We start from the raw sequence: 20,495 nt of genomic DNA on the forward strand, positions 1-20,495 counted from the left end.
CCAAATGAATAGTTTAGATAAGTCACTAAATAACTGTAAATCTGCATTTCTAATGATGAAGTATAGTTTTGGGCTGCCACTGAAAGGGATAGTTTGCATTCACCTACACAGCCTTGGCCTTAGACCTAAGGGGCACATGACTGCAGGTGATTTGGGGCACTGATCTGTAAGAACGATCTTTTGGGGATGATGGATTTTCTGTTTTGGTTGCACAACCAGCTGACTTCACAGTTGCATACTGGTTCGAGTTAACACAAAGGAAATAGCAGAATTGTGCCCCAAGTCTGGAGGAGAAGAAAGGGATGAGGATTCAGGCTGGCTTTAGGTGAGTAGGTTTAGATGCTTTCCCATCATCCCACAAAATCAAATTATTTTTGCTGCAGACCTACAGATGCTGAATCACGGTAGAACTGTACAGGTATGAATGTTTAGACATCTCCTATGAATAAAACCTTGCAATTAATAAGGAGGTCACGAAATGGGAGATCGACGTAGCATGTATATGCACTATGCATAGTATACTGTACTCCTGTCATATAACTCTTCAATGGAGCATCACCCTTTGATTTGTCTTGTGGAGATGCATTGTCTGTCTGTGTCAAAATGCTTGCATGAATATAATCTGGAAGTAGTTTTTTTTCTGCGTGCCAGTGTACTGGAACCCCGTGTTTAAAGCTTGACATTCATGGGTTTTGTATTTCCATGCATTCTCAACAAATACTGAATAACCTGTAAATAATGATCCTTATTAAAGGATGGATAGCTGCAAACTTGAAGGGTTTTCATGTTTTTTTCTTTTTCTTCCTCTTTTGAAGAGAGGAGATTTGTATTTCCTCTCCCTTATGTGCTTGGCATAATAATGCAGGAGCACAAACTAAAAAAAAAAAAAAAAAAAAGGAGAGAAAAAAAAAGTGGTAATAAGCAACAGTAGTTCAGGCCGCCAGTAGTACTGCAGTTTGGAAAATCTGTTGTACCAGTAAATTGACTAGTCTCAATTAAAATTTAGAGTGTCTCCATTACAAGTAGTTAGTTAATGGTATAGTCACTTCATCGATTTTTGTTATTCCTTAAAATGAATAAATGTTTTCTAGCAGAAAAGGTTCAGTTGTCAAATGATTTTTTTTCTAGGTTGTTCTTAAAGGCTACTTTTCTATTTTTAATCTTTTTTTGGGTGATATTTCCTTGAATATAGGTGACTGTGCATCAGTGAAGATGAGCTGATGAATCACGTCAGACAAATCACATTTGTTTGGTATATATTAAACTTCTTCCAAATAGAGGTTGCTGTAACTCCTTTCAAATAAAAAGATCCAGACTAAGTCTTACTACAGTTTGTATTCAGACTTCTAAATTCATACAGTCAGGCTACAATCTTCAGTGTTGTTTTATTGTAAAATTACTGGTTTATGAGTATAAAAGTTTGGCCAGGTATGCTGTATCGAAGTTTTTATCTGCAGCAAGATAGTGCTCATTTCTTTTATGTCCATGTTGAAAATAATCGGTTTTATGTAGATTAATGATATCAAATTAAAAGCAGGTTACAAGTGCTTATAATTGATTCTCACATTGTGATGTATTTTCAGTTGTATTTCTTCAAAATTGTGGTTTCTCTGCATCTCAGTTTTCACCACATTGTGGGATAAACTTTTTGCAGTGTTGAGAATATCCATTTTCTGTGCTACCAGAGTTAATCCCTTGCATTTTATGGAATCCAGAGGGCTTTTGCTTTGTGTATTCAGTCGCTACATAAAGGACATTCAGTTTGTTTTGTTAGCATGTAAACTGGTCTTTACTAAATACAAAGAGGGCCAAAAGCTCTTGCAGTAAGAATTTAGAGAAGGAAAAGGTACATTTCTTGGGAGGAAGAAAACTATCCACAGCTTTGTTACATGTTTGGTGTTCATCATTCCACATGCATGAAACAAAAAAAGGGGGGAAAATTTAAGTCTTAAATTATGTTGATACCGCAGGAAGAGATCAAATGTGACAAACTTTGTGACTTAAATCCTAGGTGCTCATATTGCTAGTTGTGGCTTAATCTCAAAATACACACATAATGTAGAGAAGCAGTAAAGCTCCATCTGGGCTATAATGTGACCGACCCCTTCATTTCCTGATCCATACAGACTTATGTGAATGAGAGTTTGGCAACAGTTGCTGATGGTGAAGCAAACACTCATATGCATGTTGAGACATGGCTCTGGAACTTGTGTTAAGTATCTACAGAACCACTTTAAGCAGTTATGACAGAGTCTTGTAACCAAAATCAATCATTTACTCATTAAGGTTGGATAATTGTTCTGGATTGACACGAACCTTTCTTCTGGATTACTTTTTTTTCACATTGGCTTCCCACTGTTGATCACTGCAAAGTTGCAGAAGTGGTGGAGAAGGTGCGTGGGCAGGAATAAATGGTCACGTCAAGAGAAGGATGGAGAGTGAGTGCTTCTGGCAACAGTGCCAAATCATGTTACTTTAAAGTGCTTATAATGATAATGGTAGTGCAGGTATGAATGTTGCATTGGGCTTCTTAGTAGAAGATAGTGTAGGACTGTCAGTAGTTTTGTATTCTTTCACTAGTCTGCGTTAAAGGACCTCCTGAAATCAGGCTGCACAAAGTGCTTATAGGAAAGATGAGGAGAAATCCGATTGCTGTGCGTTTTCATCTGTCTCTGCTTACTCACTGTGGAAATGCTTCTTAGAAACTTTCTTTCTACTCCTTCATGATCCCTAGCAGTTTTCCACCTGTTTTTACAATCTATATTAGCAGTTTTAAGTAATACGATAGCTTGTATTTGCTGGAAGTTACTTAATCTGTATACAGTTACAAATTAAAAATTTCAGTAGTGTGCTGTGGGGTTTTTTTTATTGGAACTAACCTAAGGAAATTTCTACGAGTTTAGATTTAGCTACAAGATTTTGTACTTCCCTTTCAGTTTATTATAGAAAGCCATAGCATAAGAATTGCATTCTGAATGCAGTGACGTGCTTTGTGATTATGCTTCTCTCATAGAATTAAAAACAAATACTTTGTGCTGTGCACATTGAAGAAGGGCACTCGGTTTTTCCTCATGTGTCTGCTTCTTGTTTGGGAAAAGGAAATGCCATTTCCTCTTTCTCTCCTATTCCTCCCTTCCCCTTTTTTTTCCTTGGTGTTTTTTTTAAATGTTATTTATTTGGTAGGGAAGAATTTATGCAAACCATCTATTACTTAATTTTTTGTTACTTGAGTTCTGGCATTTTTAGCTCCTATTTCTTCCCCTTAAATAACTCTTGGGCAATCTTGTTTTTTGTGCTTCCTAAAGAAACAACTGTGTCAGCTGTTTTTCTTTAAACATCAGCTTTATGTGGAATAGTCAATATCGGGTTTTTTACTCAGTCTTTTATGAAAATGCCTCAAAGAGATGGGTGTGTTGAGTACCAGTCACACAACATTTCCCAGTCAGCGTATGGGTGAAGAAGATAAGGATGAGCTGCTATAGTCATCAGGTAGTTAAAATTGCAGAGTGACAGTTCTAGAATCCTTTGACGCAAACAGTCGCTTCTCTCTTGATTTTTCTTTTAGTCAATAAGTTTTAAAAAATAATAATAAACAAGTCTTTAATAACATTAAGAGGAATGGGTAAAAATTACAGGCAAATTAATTCTGTCTAGGAATTACTGCATGACTAGGCAGTATTCTTTCTTCCCTTCAAACACAATAACTTCTTAATGTTTCAGCAACTAAATTCAAGAAGCAGAGGCCTTAAAAACACTACTACATCCTGTATGTAAGTTCATGTGACGAATGCATTCCTAGTGTTGGGTTGTGAACATAGTACAGAATTCTGTCAGATGAACTTTTATAATATAGTCAGTGCTTTAGGCTTAAATTCCTAAATAGTGAAAACTTTGGCTTAAAAAATTAGAGATTATTTGTTAGCATCACTAAAGAAGTTACTTGTAATACATTATTGGTCTTGCTCTTCAGGATGCAGAATAAAATGCTGATCGCTTTTCTTTAGCTAGTAAAGCAGTTAATGACTTCTCGTTTATTGGGATCGTTTGGATAGTCTTATTGCAGACAGAAGTACTCAAAAACCATTGTTATTTATAATAAGGGAAAATTATTTGTACTTCTTACTGTTTTAATAGTAGACCCTGTGCTTGGGATATGAATAGAGAAGGTCTTTCTGTTGCTGGAATAAGAGCAAAAGTCTGTAACACATGGGTACAAATGAAATAGCCAAATTTAGATTCCTGTTTCTTGGGTTCTTCAACATCTACACCTATTTGTCCATGCCACCAGTTTAATTTCCCCTTATATTGAATATATAATGTCATCTTCTGTCTCTCTAAGCAGCTACTTAATTTTCTGTTTGTATTTCTTAAATTATGCAGTCAGGATTCATTTTCAGTGCTATTAAATACAACAAGAACAAAAATATTTGTGGAATGGCTTAATGTATATCTCATTGACTTAGATTCTTCAGTTTTGTACTTTATACTATATTTTATAACTTGTTATGCCATATGTTGTGTAACAGAAGTGGCAAATAGCCACTTGAAACGTTTTTAGGGTGGATAGCAACTTGTTTTGTCTAGTAAAGCTGTGCAAAGTAGATGTCAGAGCTGCACCAAAAAAAAAAAAAATCTACCTAGTTGTTCCTACGTGACATTTTTGTCTCCTAGATTGACTGGAGCAGAAAGATCTTTCTTTTACTCCTTGCTTGGATCCTAAAAACTGCTTTGAGCTTGCATTGTGTCATGTTGCCCTTGCTTTCCTGATACTCTAATCATATATTTTGTGCCGTTTGACTTAGCTATCTCCAGCAGCCATTTCGGAACTTCCTCCTTATGGTGAAGTTCCACCTCAGACCCATAATTGCAAGTGGTATTAATGGTTTTGAAAGTCCAAAGAGGAAGCAATGAGATGTAATCATAATGCTAAATCATCTCATGATCTCGGTGTTGTAACCCTTTGTTTCGGACTTTGCCATTGCCAAAACAAGGAAAATGTAGCTGGTGGATCCCTTTTCAGTTGCTGAGTAGACCTGAGAGATTCGGTGATAATTGTAGGAGTTCTCATGACTATCATTTACGAAATGTGAATGTATTCTTACTTTGTTTTGTTACATATTTTTTGCGGGGAGATGCATGTATACTTTTTATTTTTCTGTGCAGTTGGTTACAAGTTGCTAAACTTTTCTTCTGGAACAGCAGCAAATAATGCAACTCAACTAATCTTCCTTTTGAACTGAGAGGCCTTTCAGTGTGCTGTTTTGCCCTGTGTTATATTCATGCATGACCCATATATTCATTATATACAGCTTTTTATACAAACTTGTGAAAAGTATTACTTTAGCAGTATTTGGAGCAAGGAATGTAGTTATGCAAGGCTTAGTTACACTTTTTTGTTGCACTATTAACATTCCTATGTTCTCTGACCTTAGGACTTGTGAATCACCTATTTCTGTGCTCGAGACTGCTGGCTAGGATGCTAATTATGACTGAGATTATCAAACATAGATCATACAGTTATATATTGGCTATGTGAGTCACATTGTTCACGCTGACGTATTGCAAGTATGAAGGGCATACCATTAAAATGTTTTGTATAATCTTATTCATCTTTTGTTTCTTCTCCTTTGATGGATTATTGTAATAGAAGTCTTCCACTTGTCTGTCTCGGTTTATTTCCTCTATCCCAAATAATCATGGCTTGTTAAAACTACAAAAAGACAAATTCAAATCGCAAAGTGTGGGGCTGCATGGCAAGGGAATGTTAGCTTCCTTTTGGTCACTGAACGTAGTAGACCTTTAAAACAGAGCTGTAAGTTCACAGGCTATCTTCCTTAAGGGGTGTTCAGATTTTTCTTTTTTACTCTGATTTTGGTGCTATTTGTTAAGTATTTTGCAGTTTGGCTTGTAGTCCTTCTGTTTTGTTAGTGTGGACATTTGTGATTTGTCCATTTGTGTGTTTTTGAAACATCCTTTTGGATGTTTGTTGTTTTCTTATTATGTTAAAAAAAGCAATTTAGCCTTAGGGATTTTCCTAGAATACAGTTTACTTTGTAAGATCACTTTCCTATGGGCAGGTTGAAGTCCTTGAAAAGCCACATCAATGTGAATGTTGAGACAAGCATTAGATTTAACAATATCAACAAATTATACTACAGTTTTAATTCTCAGAGTTTTAAAACACTGTTCTTATGCAACATTCATTAGCAATCTCACAGCTCAGCAAGACAGTTAAAGGAAGATTATTTTTATAAGCATGGATATGCTTTATTTCTTTTTAGGTTATGTTCCTTTTCTGTGCAGGCTGAGTGGGAAATACATGGCAGGAATGATCTGGACCTTTTATAAATTTGTTTTAATGTGACAAGATTAAAATTTAAATTTTGTGGTTGCCTACCTAATACCAACCAGGTGTTGCTTGAGGTGAGTAAACCCAGTGGGACTGATGCTTTTTTTCTTCCATAAATGTATTGCCAAAAGATTAAGAGTATGTAGCAGCTTGCCAGCTAAGCTCTGTATGCTGTATACCAACATTCACTTAGGTTTATTGAATTATGCTCATTACAGATGGTCCGTGTCTGAAAGAGCGTATAGTCCAGGACAAGCCGAAAGAAATTCAGACATAGTAAACATGAAATCTGAAATGTTTTCTGGTGTGTTAGAGAAAGTATAGCAGGGTCTACTTGGTTTGTCCTTTATTTTTGCTAAGTAACTTCTTAGGTGTGTTAGGAGGAGAATAATAGCTTTTTGGACATTTGTGGAGCACTATTCTTAAATGCAAGGAGCAGTGGAATAAAAAGTACACAGATGCTTGTTTGAAAACAACATTTTCAGTACAGCCTGTCATACCTTCTTAGAGTAGCTAAAATTGTTCGTAAGGAACCTTACTACGGTCTTCTTTCAATGTATTAGTTCCATTCATCTTACTTTAGTGGTCAAGAACTTTATTACAAAATGACTTGTTGATTAATGCATTCACATCTCCTGTTAACAGGGTCTCCAGAGTACTGCAATCCTTAATCTTGATGGCCAGATGACTAATAGCTTTGACTGTGAGGGTGATCTAATTGTACTTGCATACTTGAGTGAAGCTCAGGGACTTTGTGAGTATGTAAGACTGGAGAAAAATGGCCCTGAGAGAAGAGAGAATTCCGACTTGCCTGAAAAACTTCCCTTATGTTATGTATCATAAACTGTAGTAACCATTGCTGTTCCAAGGAAAATAAAAGGCACAACTAAATCTGTAAGCTTCATTTAAAAAAAAAAAAAAATTAAAAATTTCCTTCTAGACTGGATGGATGTTGTCTGACATTTACTGGAAGTGTCAAGTTGTCTTAGCTTCAGTGGAATCTGCCTTAGGCTAAAAACTTGTGCTTGTCCTAAGTTTGCTGAAGTGCCAGAGAAAATGTAAAAGCTTGTCTTCCATCCTCTCCTTAGATGTTTCCTCTGTTTTCGCAAAGTTGGAAAGAAATGGTAACTTTTCGTATCTAAAAAATTAACTCACTCTCTTGTTTTGTGGGCTTTTCATCTTTATTTACATGTTTCCATGGTAAGCAAGTCACAATTAATACATGGCATCAGTACCCAATAGCTTGATTGCTACTTGATAAGAAACAAGTAGTGATTGCACAAAATTAGAAGTGGTACAGACAGTTCCGTGCTATAAGTGGAGTGAAGAGATTCCTCTGGATCTCCAGAAATTTGGGGGTAAGGAGGAAGATCAAACTATGAGAACAGAGAGAGGAGAAGCCAGGCTGGGTTGAAGAATGAGTATTTCTGGAGTTCATGGCTGTCAGCTTGTAAAAAGGAGGCAAACTTAGGGTTTTCTGGATGAAGCCCATTAAACTTGGGGGGCACATGAGTAGCAGGTTCTGACCACTCAAATTATGTTATCCCATCTGCCTAAAATTGGATGAATTTAATCCAGGAGTCCCTGGTACCAGCAGTACTCTGTTGTTAAGGAGGCAGCTCTGGAAATCATTAAAAAGCATCTTCCATGCCCAGCTCATTTCACCAACTCTTACAAAGGGGAACTACGTGCTATATACTGTTCTTCTAGTTCTGCTACATGCGTCCAGAACCTGTGGACTCATCTTTGAATGTTATTTTGGTTCTTTATAACTTCTGTGGGGATGGGTAGAAAGAAAAATAAGTTTGTTTGGGTTTTTTGTTTGCTTATGTATTTGATAGCAGATGCAATTTTCTAAGTAATATGCTTTCACCAGGCAGTGTTACAGAATCCTTACTGTTATGAAAACTTAGGCCTCCAGAAGGCAGTTTCTTTAAAAGAGGTGGAACCCCAAGTATGTGTCATGATCTCCTTTGATCTGTTAAAATATTACTTTATTTAACCAATCCTCATGGGTGACACACAGAAGTGATAGAAATTAGCTACAATTATTAAACAAGAGGAAGTGCTAGGGAGCAGGGCTAAAATGTTACTCATGGAAATGTAAAATATCTACTTTGTATCTAATTTTCATGGTTTTCAAATCTTTTTAACAGCTTCTCCATTCTTCATGTGCTTTGCAAAAGCTCTTGCAGTAATATTCATTCTTCCTTACAGCATTGGTTACTTTACACGGTCACCAATCCTAAATTCTTTGTATTCAAATAGGAATGTGGTTCTAGTGCTGCTATTTTTAATTTTTTTTTTCTGATGTTGTGTCCAAGAGAACACTTCATAACAGCAGTATACTGTTTTGACAGTTTCCCGTTCTGGACACTTGTTCCTTTGTGTCTCATTTTCCCTTCTGAATTGTAGGTGCACTGTCAAACACCTTGTTTTATAAGCCTCTCCTGCTAAATAATAATTGCATAACCAAGTATTTTTGGCTCTTTCAGGATACCAGTTATCCCCTCCTAATGCAATGCAGATTCCCACCTAGCTTTTTCCTTCTGCCATTTTGGGTTCAAGTAATTTTGGTTGGCAGTTCAGGTTTCTTTAAGTAGATTTTGTTGTTGTTGTTGTTGTTGCTGCTGCATTCAGGTGTTTTGGCAAATCTTCAGTAAATCAGTGTGGGTACCAGTATCCTAAATGTAACAGTATTTTTCTATAGTTCCTCCTGGAAATCTGCGTCTTTTCTTGCTAAGCTCCTCACAAAAATAAATTCCCTAGGCATAGTAGCCACACATGGATGTTGTACCTCCTGTCTATACTCTGAAGAATGCCTCTTGCCTCTCTCTTAAAAGAGAAAATCTGCAAAGTTTTGCCTCCTAGCAGCATAAGTTTGGTGTATATTCCAGTTTGCTGGTATAATTTTGAGAGGAGAAGGGTAACAGTCATGTCAGGCAACGCCTCATATAGTAGTTGTTGTTATGGCAAAAATATAGAGAGCAGTTTCCTTTTCATAAAAATTAATAGGATATGCTGTCGTATGTTTTCTTGATGTAAATTAGGTCGTCTTTGGTACTTGTGCTATATTTGCGTCTCCTTCTGTTGTAGATAAGTCATTAATGTTTTGTGCCAGTGGCAGTCGTTCTCTAAACCTTTAGTAACGAAGGGCTTTATATCATCAGCAGTGTATAGATATGTTCATGTGATACTGGTGAAATTAATTATTTTTTTCTAAATTGAGTCAATACTTAACAAATGTTATCTGCAAGTAAAATAGACTTTAGCTCAGTGGTCTGGTATTACTTTTTGGTACTCTGGGCATGCACGTACTCATGAGCACTTCTCTGTCTGGGAATCGTGAAATCTTCTGCTAAGCTGTTTGGATAATAACCATAAAAAGCCAAGTGTGGTTCATGTATGCTCTTTGGGTGAGGCTACAGACACGTAAGTATATTGCACCAGAAGTTGGAGGGGCTAAAGTACGTGTGTAAAGTGCCAGTCAAAGGTAAAGAGCCTTGATCCGTGACCATTTCATATTCGGAGATCAGCCTGGAGCTGTTAGTTGCCTGCCAGCAAAGATAGTGTAATTTCATAGCAGAGTGTGTCACGATTTTTCAGAATGCCTTTTTTTTCCTTCGCCTTGTCAGAAGCATTTAAATAGCAGTTGTGCACAGTGACAACTCTTACTTCAAAGTATCATGAATTCTCATAAATTAACCCATATTAGTTATATTTATAAAGTCGTATTTTACTGAAATTGCTGTACTTTGAAATATGATATTAAATAAAAGAAAGAATCACAGAATAATTGAGGTTGGAAGGGACCTCTGGAGGTCATCTTGTCCACTGCCCCTGCTGAAGGAGGGCCACCTACAGCAGGTTACCCAGGACTGTGTCCAGGCAGCTTTTTAATGTCACCAAGGATGGAAACTCCACAACTTCTCTGGGCAACCTGTGCCAGTGCTCGGGCATCCTCACAATGACAAAGTGGTTCCTGATGTTCAAATTGAACTTCCTGTGTTTCAGTGTGTGCCCATTGCCTCTGGTCCTGGCACTGGGCACTACTTAAAGGGCCTGGCTCCATTCTCTTTGCACCCTCCCTTCAGGTATTTCTGTATGTTGATAAGATACCCCCAAGTCTTCTCTTCTCTGAGCTAAACAGCCCCAGGTCTCTCAGCCTTCTCTCATGTGACAGAAGCTCCAGTCCCATAATCTTAGTGGCCTTCACTGGACTCCCTCCAAATTATTATTGTACTGGGGAGCCCAGCGCTCCAGGTGTGGCCTCACCAGTGCCGAGTAGAGGGGAAGGATCCCCTCCCTCAACCTGCTGGCAACGCTTCTCCTAATGCAGCCCAGGGCACCGTTGGCTTCCTTTGTCTCAAGGGCACATGGCTGGCTCGTGTTCAAATTGGTGTCCACCTGAAACCTGAGGTCCTTTTCTGCAAATCCACTTTCCAGCTTTGAAAGAAACCATAATGCTAAATATTTTTACCAAAGCTAAGAGGGGTCAGTTTCTTGTATGGTTCAGTTTATAATTCCACTCAAAGATCCAGGTTTCTTGATGGTGACGGTAGTAGCTTTATAGTACTAAAAAAAATTTGCAATTGCAGTTCAATTGTCTTAACCGTGATCTCAGAAATGTTTGTTACTATTTTTCAGTCATATGTTAAAATAGAAATGTGCAAGATGCAATAGAAATAAAAGAATGGTAGTGCTTCATATGAATCTAGGAGAAGGAATATTTGCATACTGTTGAAACTGGGTTAAAATAAATGTAACACAACAAGATAGCTGCTTTTTTTTTTTCCTCCTCCTGCAGCATCTCTTCCCCTTTTTCTCAGGGAAAAATATTTTGGCAGAAAATCCTTAACCTTCATTCTCTTTTGGATCGCTAATGGAAGAAAGGACAAATGTTGTAATAACATTTGGTATCTTTAATTGCTTTGATATTACACATCAGAAATACCCCAAATTATCAAAATTGTTTCTTTTTTAGAAAAAAAAAGCCATAGTGATGAAATTATACTTGTGTTCCTCCCCCCAGCCACCAAAAGCAGGATTGTTCATTAGCTGCTGAGCTGAAGGTCCTGGGCTGTCGAGGTCAGTGGAGTGTTTCCTGGGCTTCAACAACTGTTTGGTCATCCAGGTCACAAGTCAGTTTGGGCCCAGGAGCGTTACAATGATATAAACACACAGCTTCTGGAGGGAGGAGAGAACCTTTAAAACCTGTGGTCAGATTTTAAGGCTTAATGCTCTTAAAGTTGACGGCAGGCAAGGACTGTAAGTCTTGTGTCTTTCCTGTCCACTTATGGTTTGTAGCCCTTTGTTTCTGCCCCCTAATGCTTTGTCAGACGACTTAGTTCACCTCACTCCAGTTTTTGATTTTGATGCAAGAATCATCTTCATTTGCTAATATTTTTAGAATGAAACTTTACACAATATGCTGTGCTATCTTGAAATTACTTCATTTCAAGTTTAATAGGTATATTGTTCAGACACATGCTGTATTCTTCAGTAGCTGACTACTAGGGGAAAATAACACTGTAGATAACCTTTTTATTTCTGGTTTGTTTTTTTTTCTTTTTCTTTCTGCTTCATCACAATTTTATAACTCACTGTAATCACATAAGAATACTGTGGTCTCATCTCCTTACTTGAGGCACTCAGCTATTAGAAAGGGGATCTGTTTCCGTAGTTGTTAGGAATTGATCGTGGATTCCGGTGTGGTTGTCCCCAGTCTTCACTGTGCTCAGCACTGTCACTTGGGAAGCAGCGTGCTCCCATGGACAGAATCCCATTTGGCTTTTCCTGTAAACCTTGTTCTGCCTCAAGAGTTCCCAGTGTCCACAACCAAAATCAGGGGGTCTCAGGAAAAGTTGGATGTAATACAATAGGTTTGGGCCTGCTGTTGGTGATGGCTGCTCTTCATGCTACGTTTCACGTGCTTGTGGTAGCTCTAGTAAAAGGTTTCATAAGAGGAAAGCTCAACCGATTGCCCCGTTTGTTTGGTTTACTTTTGTTCAGTTATTCCGGATAGAGCTGCTAAATGTGCAAGAGTAGGTAAAAATGTTAGTCTGTAGGGGTGGTGCCAGAAAACATTGGGGCCTTGTCTGCCCTTTTTCCCACAGCTAAGCTACACCAGCAGTTAAGCAATTTGTTCTAAAATTCCCAAAAGTAGATGGGGCTATAATGCTTAGAGATACAGGACATCTGGGTGGTTTTGGTAGCACCAGTAGTGTGACAGGCAGATGCTGTTTTGTTTGCAGAGGATTCTGGAAATGGAACTCACTCTTAAGTCCTGCTGCTGCTTTGTGGCTAGCTGCAAACCAGCTTTTATTGTTACTAAAAATAGCTATCATTGCCAATTGTGAGTTCCTTTAAAATATAAAAAATAATATTAAAATGCAACCAATAAAAAAACCCAGAAAACTAAGCAATCTCTTCATAGTCTTTGTCACTGTTGCAAGTATAGTAATGATTTTTTTCTAGTTAATTTTACAGGGTGGTTGTCTGGAAAAACTGTTTTGTTTCAATGTAAGAGGTTATTCATTAAATACTACCTGTTGGGGAATTTTATTTTGGCTCTTGCACTAATGCAGTAAATTTGACAGTAGTTTCTAAAATATTTGAAAGGATAAATGTTGTTTAAAACAGTTTAGAAAAGATGGAGGCAAAACCGAAGTTGTTAACTAGACCAGACTAGGCATCCCAGTATTATGAAGGAGGGAAAAACCCAACACTGACATAAAACTTCTGGCAAATGGAAGTAGCTAAGCCATTGCGATATGATACATGTACTCCATCTTTGCTTCTCCTTAGCAATTCTTGAAAAGAAAATGGATGTGAAGTGTAAGCTTTCAATAAAAAAAAATTAATCTGTTGTAGTTCAAGTTTTCTCATGTAGCCTAAATGAAGTTCTGTGATATCCCTAACTGATGCTTAACTGAATTGTTGGCGCAGTCTGTTGGTATACAAAAGAAAGCTCTAATGTTCAGATTTACAACCAGATTTATAGAATTAATAACTTTAAAGCTAAATTTGTGGCTTGCTTGAATGGAGAGTAGCAAAGGGAGTGCATATGTTTAACCATTTGGTGCATCTTACTATTTCAGAGGAAAGTCCTCAGTTTCTGACAGAAGAGGCTCTTTGCCTGAGAGAAATAAGGCAAAAGAGTACCCTTTTCCGAAGCATACAACTACAATCTGAACTTATCTCTGAGTAAAATACAGTGATAGAGACCAATGAATGATTCAACTCTTATTAAGCATCAAGATATAGCCATTTTTATTTTCAGATATTAGAACTGATAGATGCATATGGTGAAGGATTGGATTTTTCTTGATTATATTGTCTGCTGTGTGGGAGGAGTTACTAAAAGATGTTGGTACAGAAATGGTGAGAAACTTTGACTGAACTGTCATTTTAACTATGAGGTTTAGGGGGAGGAGGTGGCTGGTTTTTTGCTTGGAGGGGGCAAACAAAGTCTCTATAAACAAATTCACTTGCCTATAAGCTAAAATTGGACAGTCTTGGTTTATTTCCCATTTTGCAAACAGTTATGTATTTAAGCTTTAGATGCTTGTAGCAAAATTCTTTTATATATATAAGTGAATCATATGTGTGAATCATATGTGTGTGTGTGAGAACGTAATATATTAATTACGCAAAAAAGCCTACCTTCAGCTATTTTGGGACATTTGGGGGAAAAAAAATAAAGCAGTGATCATTTTAAAATACAGCAGTCCAGTGTATGGGTATATCACAAATAATTTTGTACAGAAGGAACAACTTTGTCCTCTTCTAATATTTCCTGTTCAGTCCTTAAATTTGACATCACTAATGCTAACTGGCATCAGTACTTAAACCCTCGATCAGAAATATGTTGCAAAAGATACCATGAAGCTTATTTCTTTTAAAGTGTTGGGATGTTCATTCACAGACTATTACATTCATGCAGTAAACAATACTTTGAATTGTAGGATCTTACAACATCCTTGGAAAACCATGGGGTTCTCCAGCTGATGTAGCAGCAAATTCATAACCAAAACTAAAATGTGTCATTTAATTTAAAAGAAATAAATAAAAGCTGAGAGAGAGAAGATCACCAAAGACTCTTTTTTTCCAAGACTCTGAAAAAGAAATTTGGCTTTTAAGTAATGAAGTCATAACCACTTGTTTATTTTGTAAAAATGGTAAATGATGGAAAAAGCTGTTAAATTGTAAAATGCGAGTAATTTTCCACACACTGCAAATACAGGAGAGAACCAGCTAGTAGACACTGCAAATATTAGGTTTTAAGTAGCCGTAACTGGTTCTGTTGTCAAACCCCACAGCATGTGTCCTGACCTACCCTTGCAAAGGACGGGTTATGTGCGTGGGGAGGAGGGAGGGAGGGATGGAGGGAAGCGGGGTTTCTGGCTAGAAGCCTGTTCTTGTTTAGATTTCAGTGGCACAAGGCCTGACCTCTTTCTGCTTTCTTGTTCTCTTTTCTGTGCAATTTCATGGTGGCTGACTGGCTTCATGATTAGTCTAAAATAAATCGGGAGTTGGTTCTCACTCTCTTCCCACCCCTGGCCCTCCCTAGCTAGATCACTGACTGTAAAGTTTTTAGAAGAATATCAGTTTTGACTCTGAGGAACTATATTATCTGGTTAAGTTTCTTCACAAGGAATCATATGTAAGCTCCAAGAAGTCCGAATGAAGGCATAAGAGTACAGAGGAACATTTTTTTAGAGGGTCATCTTAGGCTGGTTTCTTCTAGGTGACTGTTATGGAAGGACTTCCACAATGTTAACTATCATGATCTTGATTGTGGGTTTGTTGTTTTGTATTGGGTTTTGTGTTGTTTTGGTTTTTAACTAGACTTAGCTGTTTTGCATTTATGGAAATCTAATTTCTTCTTTTGCATCTCTTCCAGTAATAGTTATGCACGAGTGCGAGCTGTGGTGATGACCCGGGATGACTCAAGTGGTGGATGGTTACCACTTGGAGGGGGTGGACTAAGCTGTGTCACAGTCTTCAAAGTCATTCCCCAGGAAGAGAATAGCTGTGCTGATTTTCTTATCCATGGAGAACGACTCAGGGATAAAACGGTAACAATTTACATCTGTTTAATGTTCCTATTAAAACTACATAGAACCTAAGAATTGATGTTTGCTTATAAGTAAACTCATAGTCTCAGTCTAATGCTGTTGCTGAGCTTTTATCCATATCAGTGCTTATATACCTAAAGAGACAATTATTTGTTTTAGGAGTAATACAGTGCATTTCTAGAATTTAGAACATTGATCTTTTAGAAACTTTAAAACATATTTTTTTCATTGCAGATTTCCATCCATTTGGGGAAACATTTTGCTATTCAGTTTTTTTTACAATGGAGGGTTAAAGTTACATCATCTTAACCTGTTCACACACCAATGATACTGAGTTTAACAGAAGCGTTGGAAAATGAGATAACTTGTTAAAAACACAAAATCTGAAGGAATTCCTCAGTAGCTACTCAGTTGTGGAATTTGGCTATGAAAAAAGTAGCCATCTTATATGAAAACAATTTCTGTATTGGAAGAGAGCATGAAGCTGACAGGTCCAAGAATTGACCTGGTTTGGTGAACACATAGAGACTATTAATTTATCAGCTACATTAAATAAAATACCATAACAAACTTCTATTTAATAGCATCACAGAAGTCAGCCTCACAAAAGGAAAACTGGTGTAGGATCTCAGCCATTTCTACATGTAGACCTCTGGAAGACAGAGTTGGCTTACTGAGGCTTGCATGGTTACTTGTGTGCCAAATAGGTTTGTGAAGGGGTGGGGTGGAGGGATGGGTTCTTACTGTGGAAACAAAGAGAAGTGGGGAAAAGAACAAAACCTCCATCTTAATGACTTTTATCAATAACTTACTCTTTTCTGCCAATAATTTATGACTCCTGTGTAAGCTTTAAAGGTAGAATTGCTTCTTATACCGTACTGCTGATTCTTTCTCAAGCATACCAGCTTCTCCCTTGAGGCAGGACTGCTGAGTTTTCTGCCTTGACTGTGACTGTTGTAGGAAGAGAGCATATAAATAGAAATTCTGCTGAGTCAGCTGTTTCAGCGAGGCGTAGTGCTATTAGCAGAGTACCCTGTGTTCCCGCACAGCTATGTGCACCTGCAGTTCCTTCCTCACTTTGCAGTAATTCCCTTCAGAACTTTTTTTAGCCTTATTGAGGCTGTTTTTGAGGACCTTAATTGCATTTAGAGATACTTGACAATTTTCTCTTAATTCTCAATACTTTTGACATTCATAGCTTGCCTTCAGAATTTGAGGGTAATAAAATGCTCAGAACTGAAGGCTGGTTTTCTCCTGCATGTGTATGAAATGTCGCAGCCATCAGCATCCTGATCTATTTGCACTCTCTCTCATGCTTTCCCTGGGCAAGCCTTGTTTCTTTCCAATTCTGGTAGAAGGCTTTACATGTCTCCGCTCCTCTTCCTGTCCAAAACTGAGCTCATGTTAGTATGAATATGTTTTCCAAACCTTTATTGTCCAACAGGTTTCTTTGGGGTTTTTTGTGTGTGTCACATCATGTGCCCATCTGTCCCCCCTGCTACTGTCACCAAATGTGACCTACTAGTCTGTCAGAGAAGATTTTGATCTTGCTGCAGTTTTAGGAGGTTGCTGTTGGAAGTCAACCCCTCAAAGACACAGGATAAGATGGAAGAAATGCATCTAGGAGAAACATCTTTCCTGTGTATATTGAATAAAGCTCAGAGAACTAACAAATACAGATTTAGGCTGTGGGGAAGAATACTGTAGAGCCAGTGATGCTTTGGTAGTGGAGTAAAAGGAAGCTATGTACACATGTATTTCCTCAGGCTTCAAATAATGCACTTACAAGCAACAGCTAATGTGTAATGAATTAACAACAAAGTTGCACAGTATGCAACAAGACCCCTGTTGGCATAAAAGAAACAAGATCCTACACCAAGGTATGTGAGGACATCATTAGGTCATGACACTTTTTCAGAAGGACCGTAGCAGGGACTGGAAGAGAAATTCTGTTGGACAGGGATCCAGTCACTGCTACTAAAACTGGTTTGAACCTTATGCTTTCAATATAATTAATGGGTTTACATTTGTTCTTGGGATATTCCTGTGGATTCGCTGTTCAAGCACAATTTTTAACCTTTTCTTTAATGAAGCCAAACAATTGGTTTTTTAGTCCAAACAGAATTGACAGGTGACTGTTATATTTCATAATGCAAAGAAAAGACCAAGAAAAAGAACACCAAGAAATTGAAATGTAATTGTCTGTTCTAACTGAAAGAGTAGAGAAGGCTGTGTTTCCAGAGAGGCAGCCCTGAAAAGGACTAATGAAGATAACTTTAGTGGCATAAAATGCTGGGGTTTTTTCTTTAAAAATAAAGTAAAAGTGGAAGTTGTTATGGGTTCATTGTGTTTGCTATTAAGTAGGGACCAAATATTTTTATGATCTTCTAATTTTGAGTAGGAGTGATACTGAGTCTGCTGTTTCTGTGCTCCAACATTGCTCTAATCTCATTTTGGAACAGCCTTTTATACCTGAATAGTCTTTGACGCCAGTCATACACTGTTCAGTTGGTTGTTCTGCCATTCTATTTGCAAAGAGAAAGTAGCAATATTGTTTTAAAAAAGCTCCCTAAATAATTTTGAACATTTCAGTTATTTAGACTTCGAGCATGTGTGTCTTCAGGAATGTTTAGCCTGTTGTAGTATCTAGAAGTCATTACGGCTCAGTCACCTGGACCACGATTTCCAGTTCACTTGATTTTTTGCAAGGTAAACACAGACATTTCTGAAAATATTTCTATGAATTAAAAAAGTAAGTAATCCTTACAAATGGAGTCTTTCCCCCAGTCACATTACACACTGTTAAAATGCCATTATAATTAGATTATATTTTTATTTCCTCAGGCCAGTAAGTCTTTCTTTTGTGAACTGGCTCAGTTTCCAGAAAAGGTGCAGAAATTCCCTTATTCTGGAAAACCTATAGCATGGAATCTGGAGCACTTTTCTGGGACACAGGGAAGCATGGGTTTTGAAATACCTCAAGTTAGAGAGCAAATGGAATTCAGATCTATGGCTTTTTACCTAAGATATATGGGAACCATAATGCCAGTATTACTGTTCAACCTAAGTGTCGGTAGAAAGATGGAATTTATTCCAAAGCAACTTGAAATCCATAGGTGAGGTATTCGATGGAGGCATCTTCCAGATGCCTCTTAAATGGTTATACTCAAAAGAGAGATATTTTATCTCATCTCTTACTGTTTCTTGTAAACCAGCTTTAGTTGCTGCTTCTCCACGTACTGCTTCTGGCACTACCTTGCAGTTCCAATGTGCCAGATCTCTCCATATATTTCATAGGATATGCAGGCGCTTAATTAGGACTATAGATCTCAGTCTGTAAGTCAGCTGTATCAATTAAATACTTCGGGACTGGACATCAAAATATTGAAGTTCCTTGCTGGGGATGTTTCTCATCATTTCTTTATATGCCTGAGAGTTAGGTTGCTATCAGCCCTTTTATGAACCAGCTTCAGGCTACATGTAGAATTTCCAAAATTTTTGTGCAGTACTGAGCTACTTAAAACATCTCATGGGGTTCACAAAAAGCATCCTATATATCTGAGAAGCAAATCAAAGCAGCGGCACCATTGAATTAATTTAGGAGAGGGAATGCTCCCCTCTAGTTTCCTCATGTTGTTTAGATCTGCTTTGGAATGTAAGGGCATTTTGTGAAGACTTTGACATAATTACACTTTTCCTCCTTTATTATACTCACCTTCCTAGATCTGGCTCCAGCCAGTCTGCTTGGAACAATTGCACTCACTCCTAACCTGGTCAGTTCTGCTGCTCTCTTGTGTTTACAGTAGCTCTCTTCTGTCTTAATAGCACTAATGCTAAACATACATTAAGCTCAAGCTTACAGGTTTTTAGGCTTTGGTGAATTTTACATTCTTGAACGAAAAGTCTAATAGACTTCTCTGTTCTGTTTTATTTTCTTATCCAGTCCTTTGCCATGCAAGTTTTTACTGAAGGAGAAAAAAAAAATTACTAGTATCCTTTGGATCGTGAGTCAGGAGTGACAAATCAAAGTTTAAAAATCTTTCTTTTGAAGAACAGGTAATTGTGTAAAGGGAGATACAAAGCTGAAACTGAATATAAGTACTGTTCTAAAAATCTGCTATTCAAAACCTTAATTTGTCATTTGCCTTTTAAATTGGCTTTAAAGTTTGAGAAAAGACTGATTCTGATGGGCTGTAGTACAGTCCTTACATCATCTTGATTTTATAATTGGAAAAAATTAAAAGCACGCACAGAATAATAATCATGTCATGGGGTCACAGTGGCGCTGGGGCCACATGCTGTGTAGCATGAATATACTTGGGTCATGCTGCTTGGTCCCAAGACTAGAGAAAAGCCTTCGATTATGCTTAGCAGAAAAGGCATATCAGACATTTGATCAAAAACTGTATGCTTACGTGTTTGTAAATTTGGGCTGGGAATGAGAAGTTGTGAAACTATCCATCTATGTGTAATGTTGTAGGCTGTTGAAAGTATAGCTAGAAACCAGTAAAATAGTATCCAGTCTCTAGAAATGCTCAATTATGGAGTCTGTTACCAAAATAGAAATTTATATCAAATGCAGTAAGGTGGTTTTTTCATATTTGTTTCCGAAACAAGCTCTAGATAATGATGCTAATATCTTACATACTCAATTTTCTTTAAAAATATTTGGGTTTCAAGTGTTGAAGTTTAAAATTTCTGACTCTAGAGATTCAGCTTGTCAACACAAGCCAAATAGTTTCTAGTATCTTTAAATAACATAGCTTGTAGAGGTGAGAAATGAAATGTGTAGCAAGCAAGTATTTTTATGAGTAGCTATGAACTCATTAGCGTTGCACTTAATGACATCTAGATATTAAAAGGATTTTTTCATTAAATAGTAGTAAGTATGCATACAGGCCTGTTTATGCTCTGAGAATTTAGACCTTGATCGTGTGGATCTGGAGCTCTTCTGTCTTGAGTCTGATAACTCTGCAACATTTCCCATTACTTGCTAAGGTGGCTGCTTCGTATTGGCATGGGAGTCTTACATTAAGTCTCCAAATGAAGAAAAACTTCAGAACAGT

The 20,495-nt window shown here is 37.4% G+C and overlaps 1 protein-coding gene across 1 annotated transcript in view; it reads left to right on the top strand.

Annotated features, from left to right (window-relative positions):
• Nucleotides 1–20,495, top strand: part of SPRED1 (sprouty related EVH1 domain containing 1) — a 146,409-nt gene that overhangs the window by 107,040 nt on the left and 18,874 nt on the right. Inside the window, exon 2 of the mRNA XM_009634161.2 lies at nucleotides 15,255–15,429. Coding sequence (XP_009632456.2) covers nucleotides 15,255–15,429 — 175 coding nt within the window. The remainder of the gene's footprint in view (nucleotides 1–15,254; nucleotides 15,430–20,495) is intronic.

The sequence above is a fragment of the Egretta garzetta genome, unplaced genomic scaffold (genome assembly GCF_000687185.1).
Source record: "Egretta garzetta isolate BGI_Z169 unplaced genomic scaffold, ASM68718v1 scaffold2, whole genome shotgun sequence".
NCBI classification, from domain to species: Eukaryota; Metazoa; Chordata; class Aves; order Pelecaniformes; family Ardeidae; genus Egretta; species Egretta garzetta.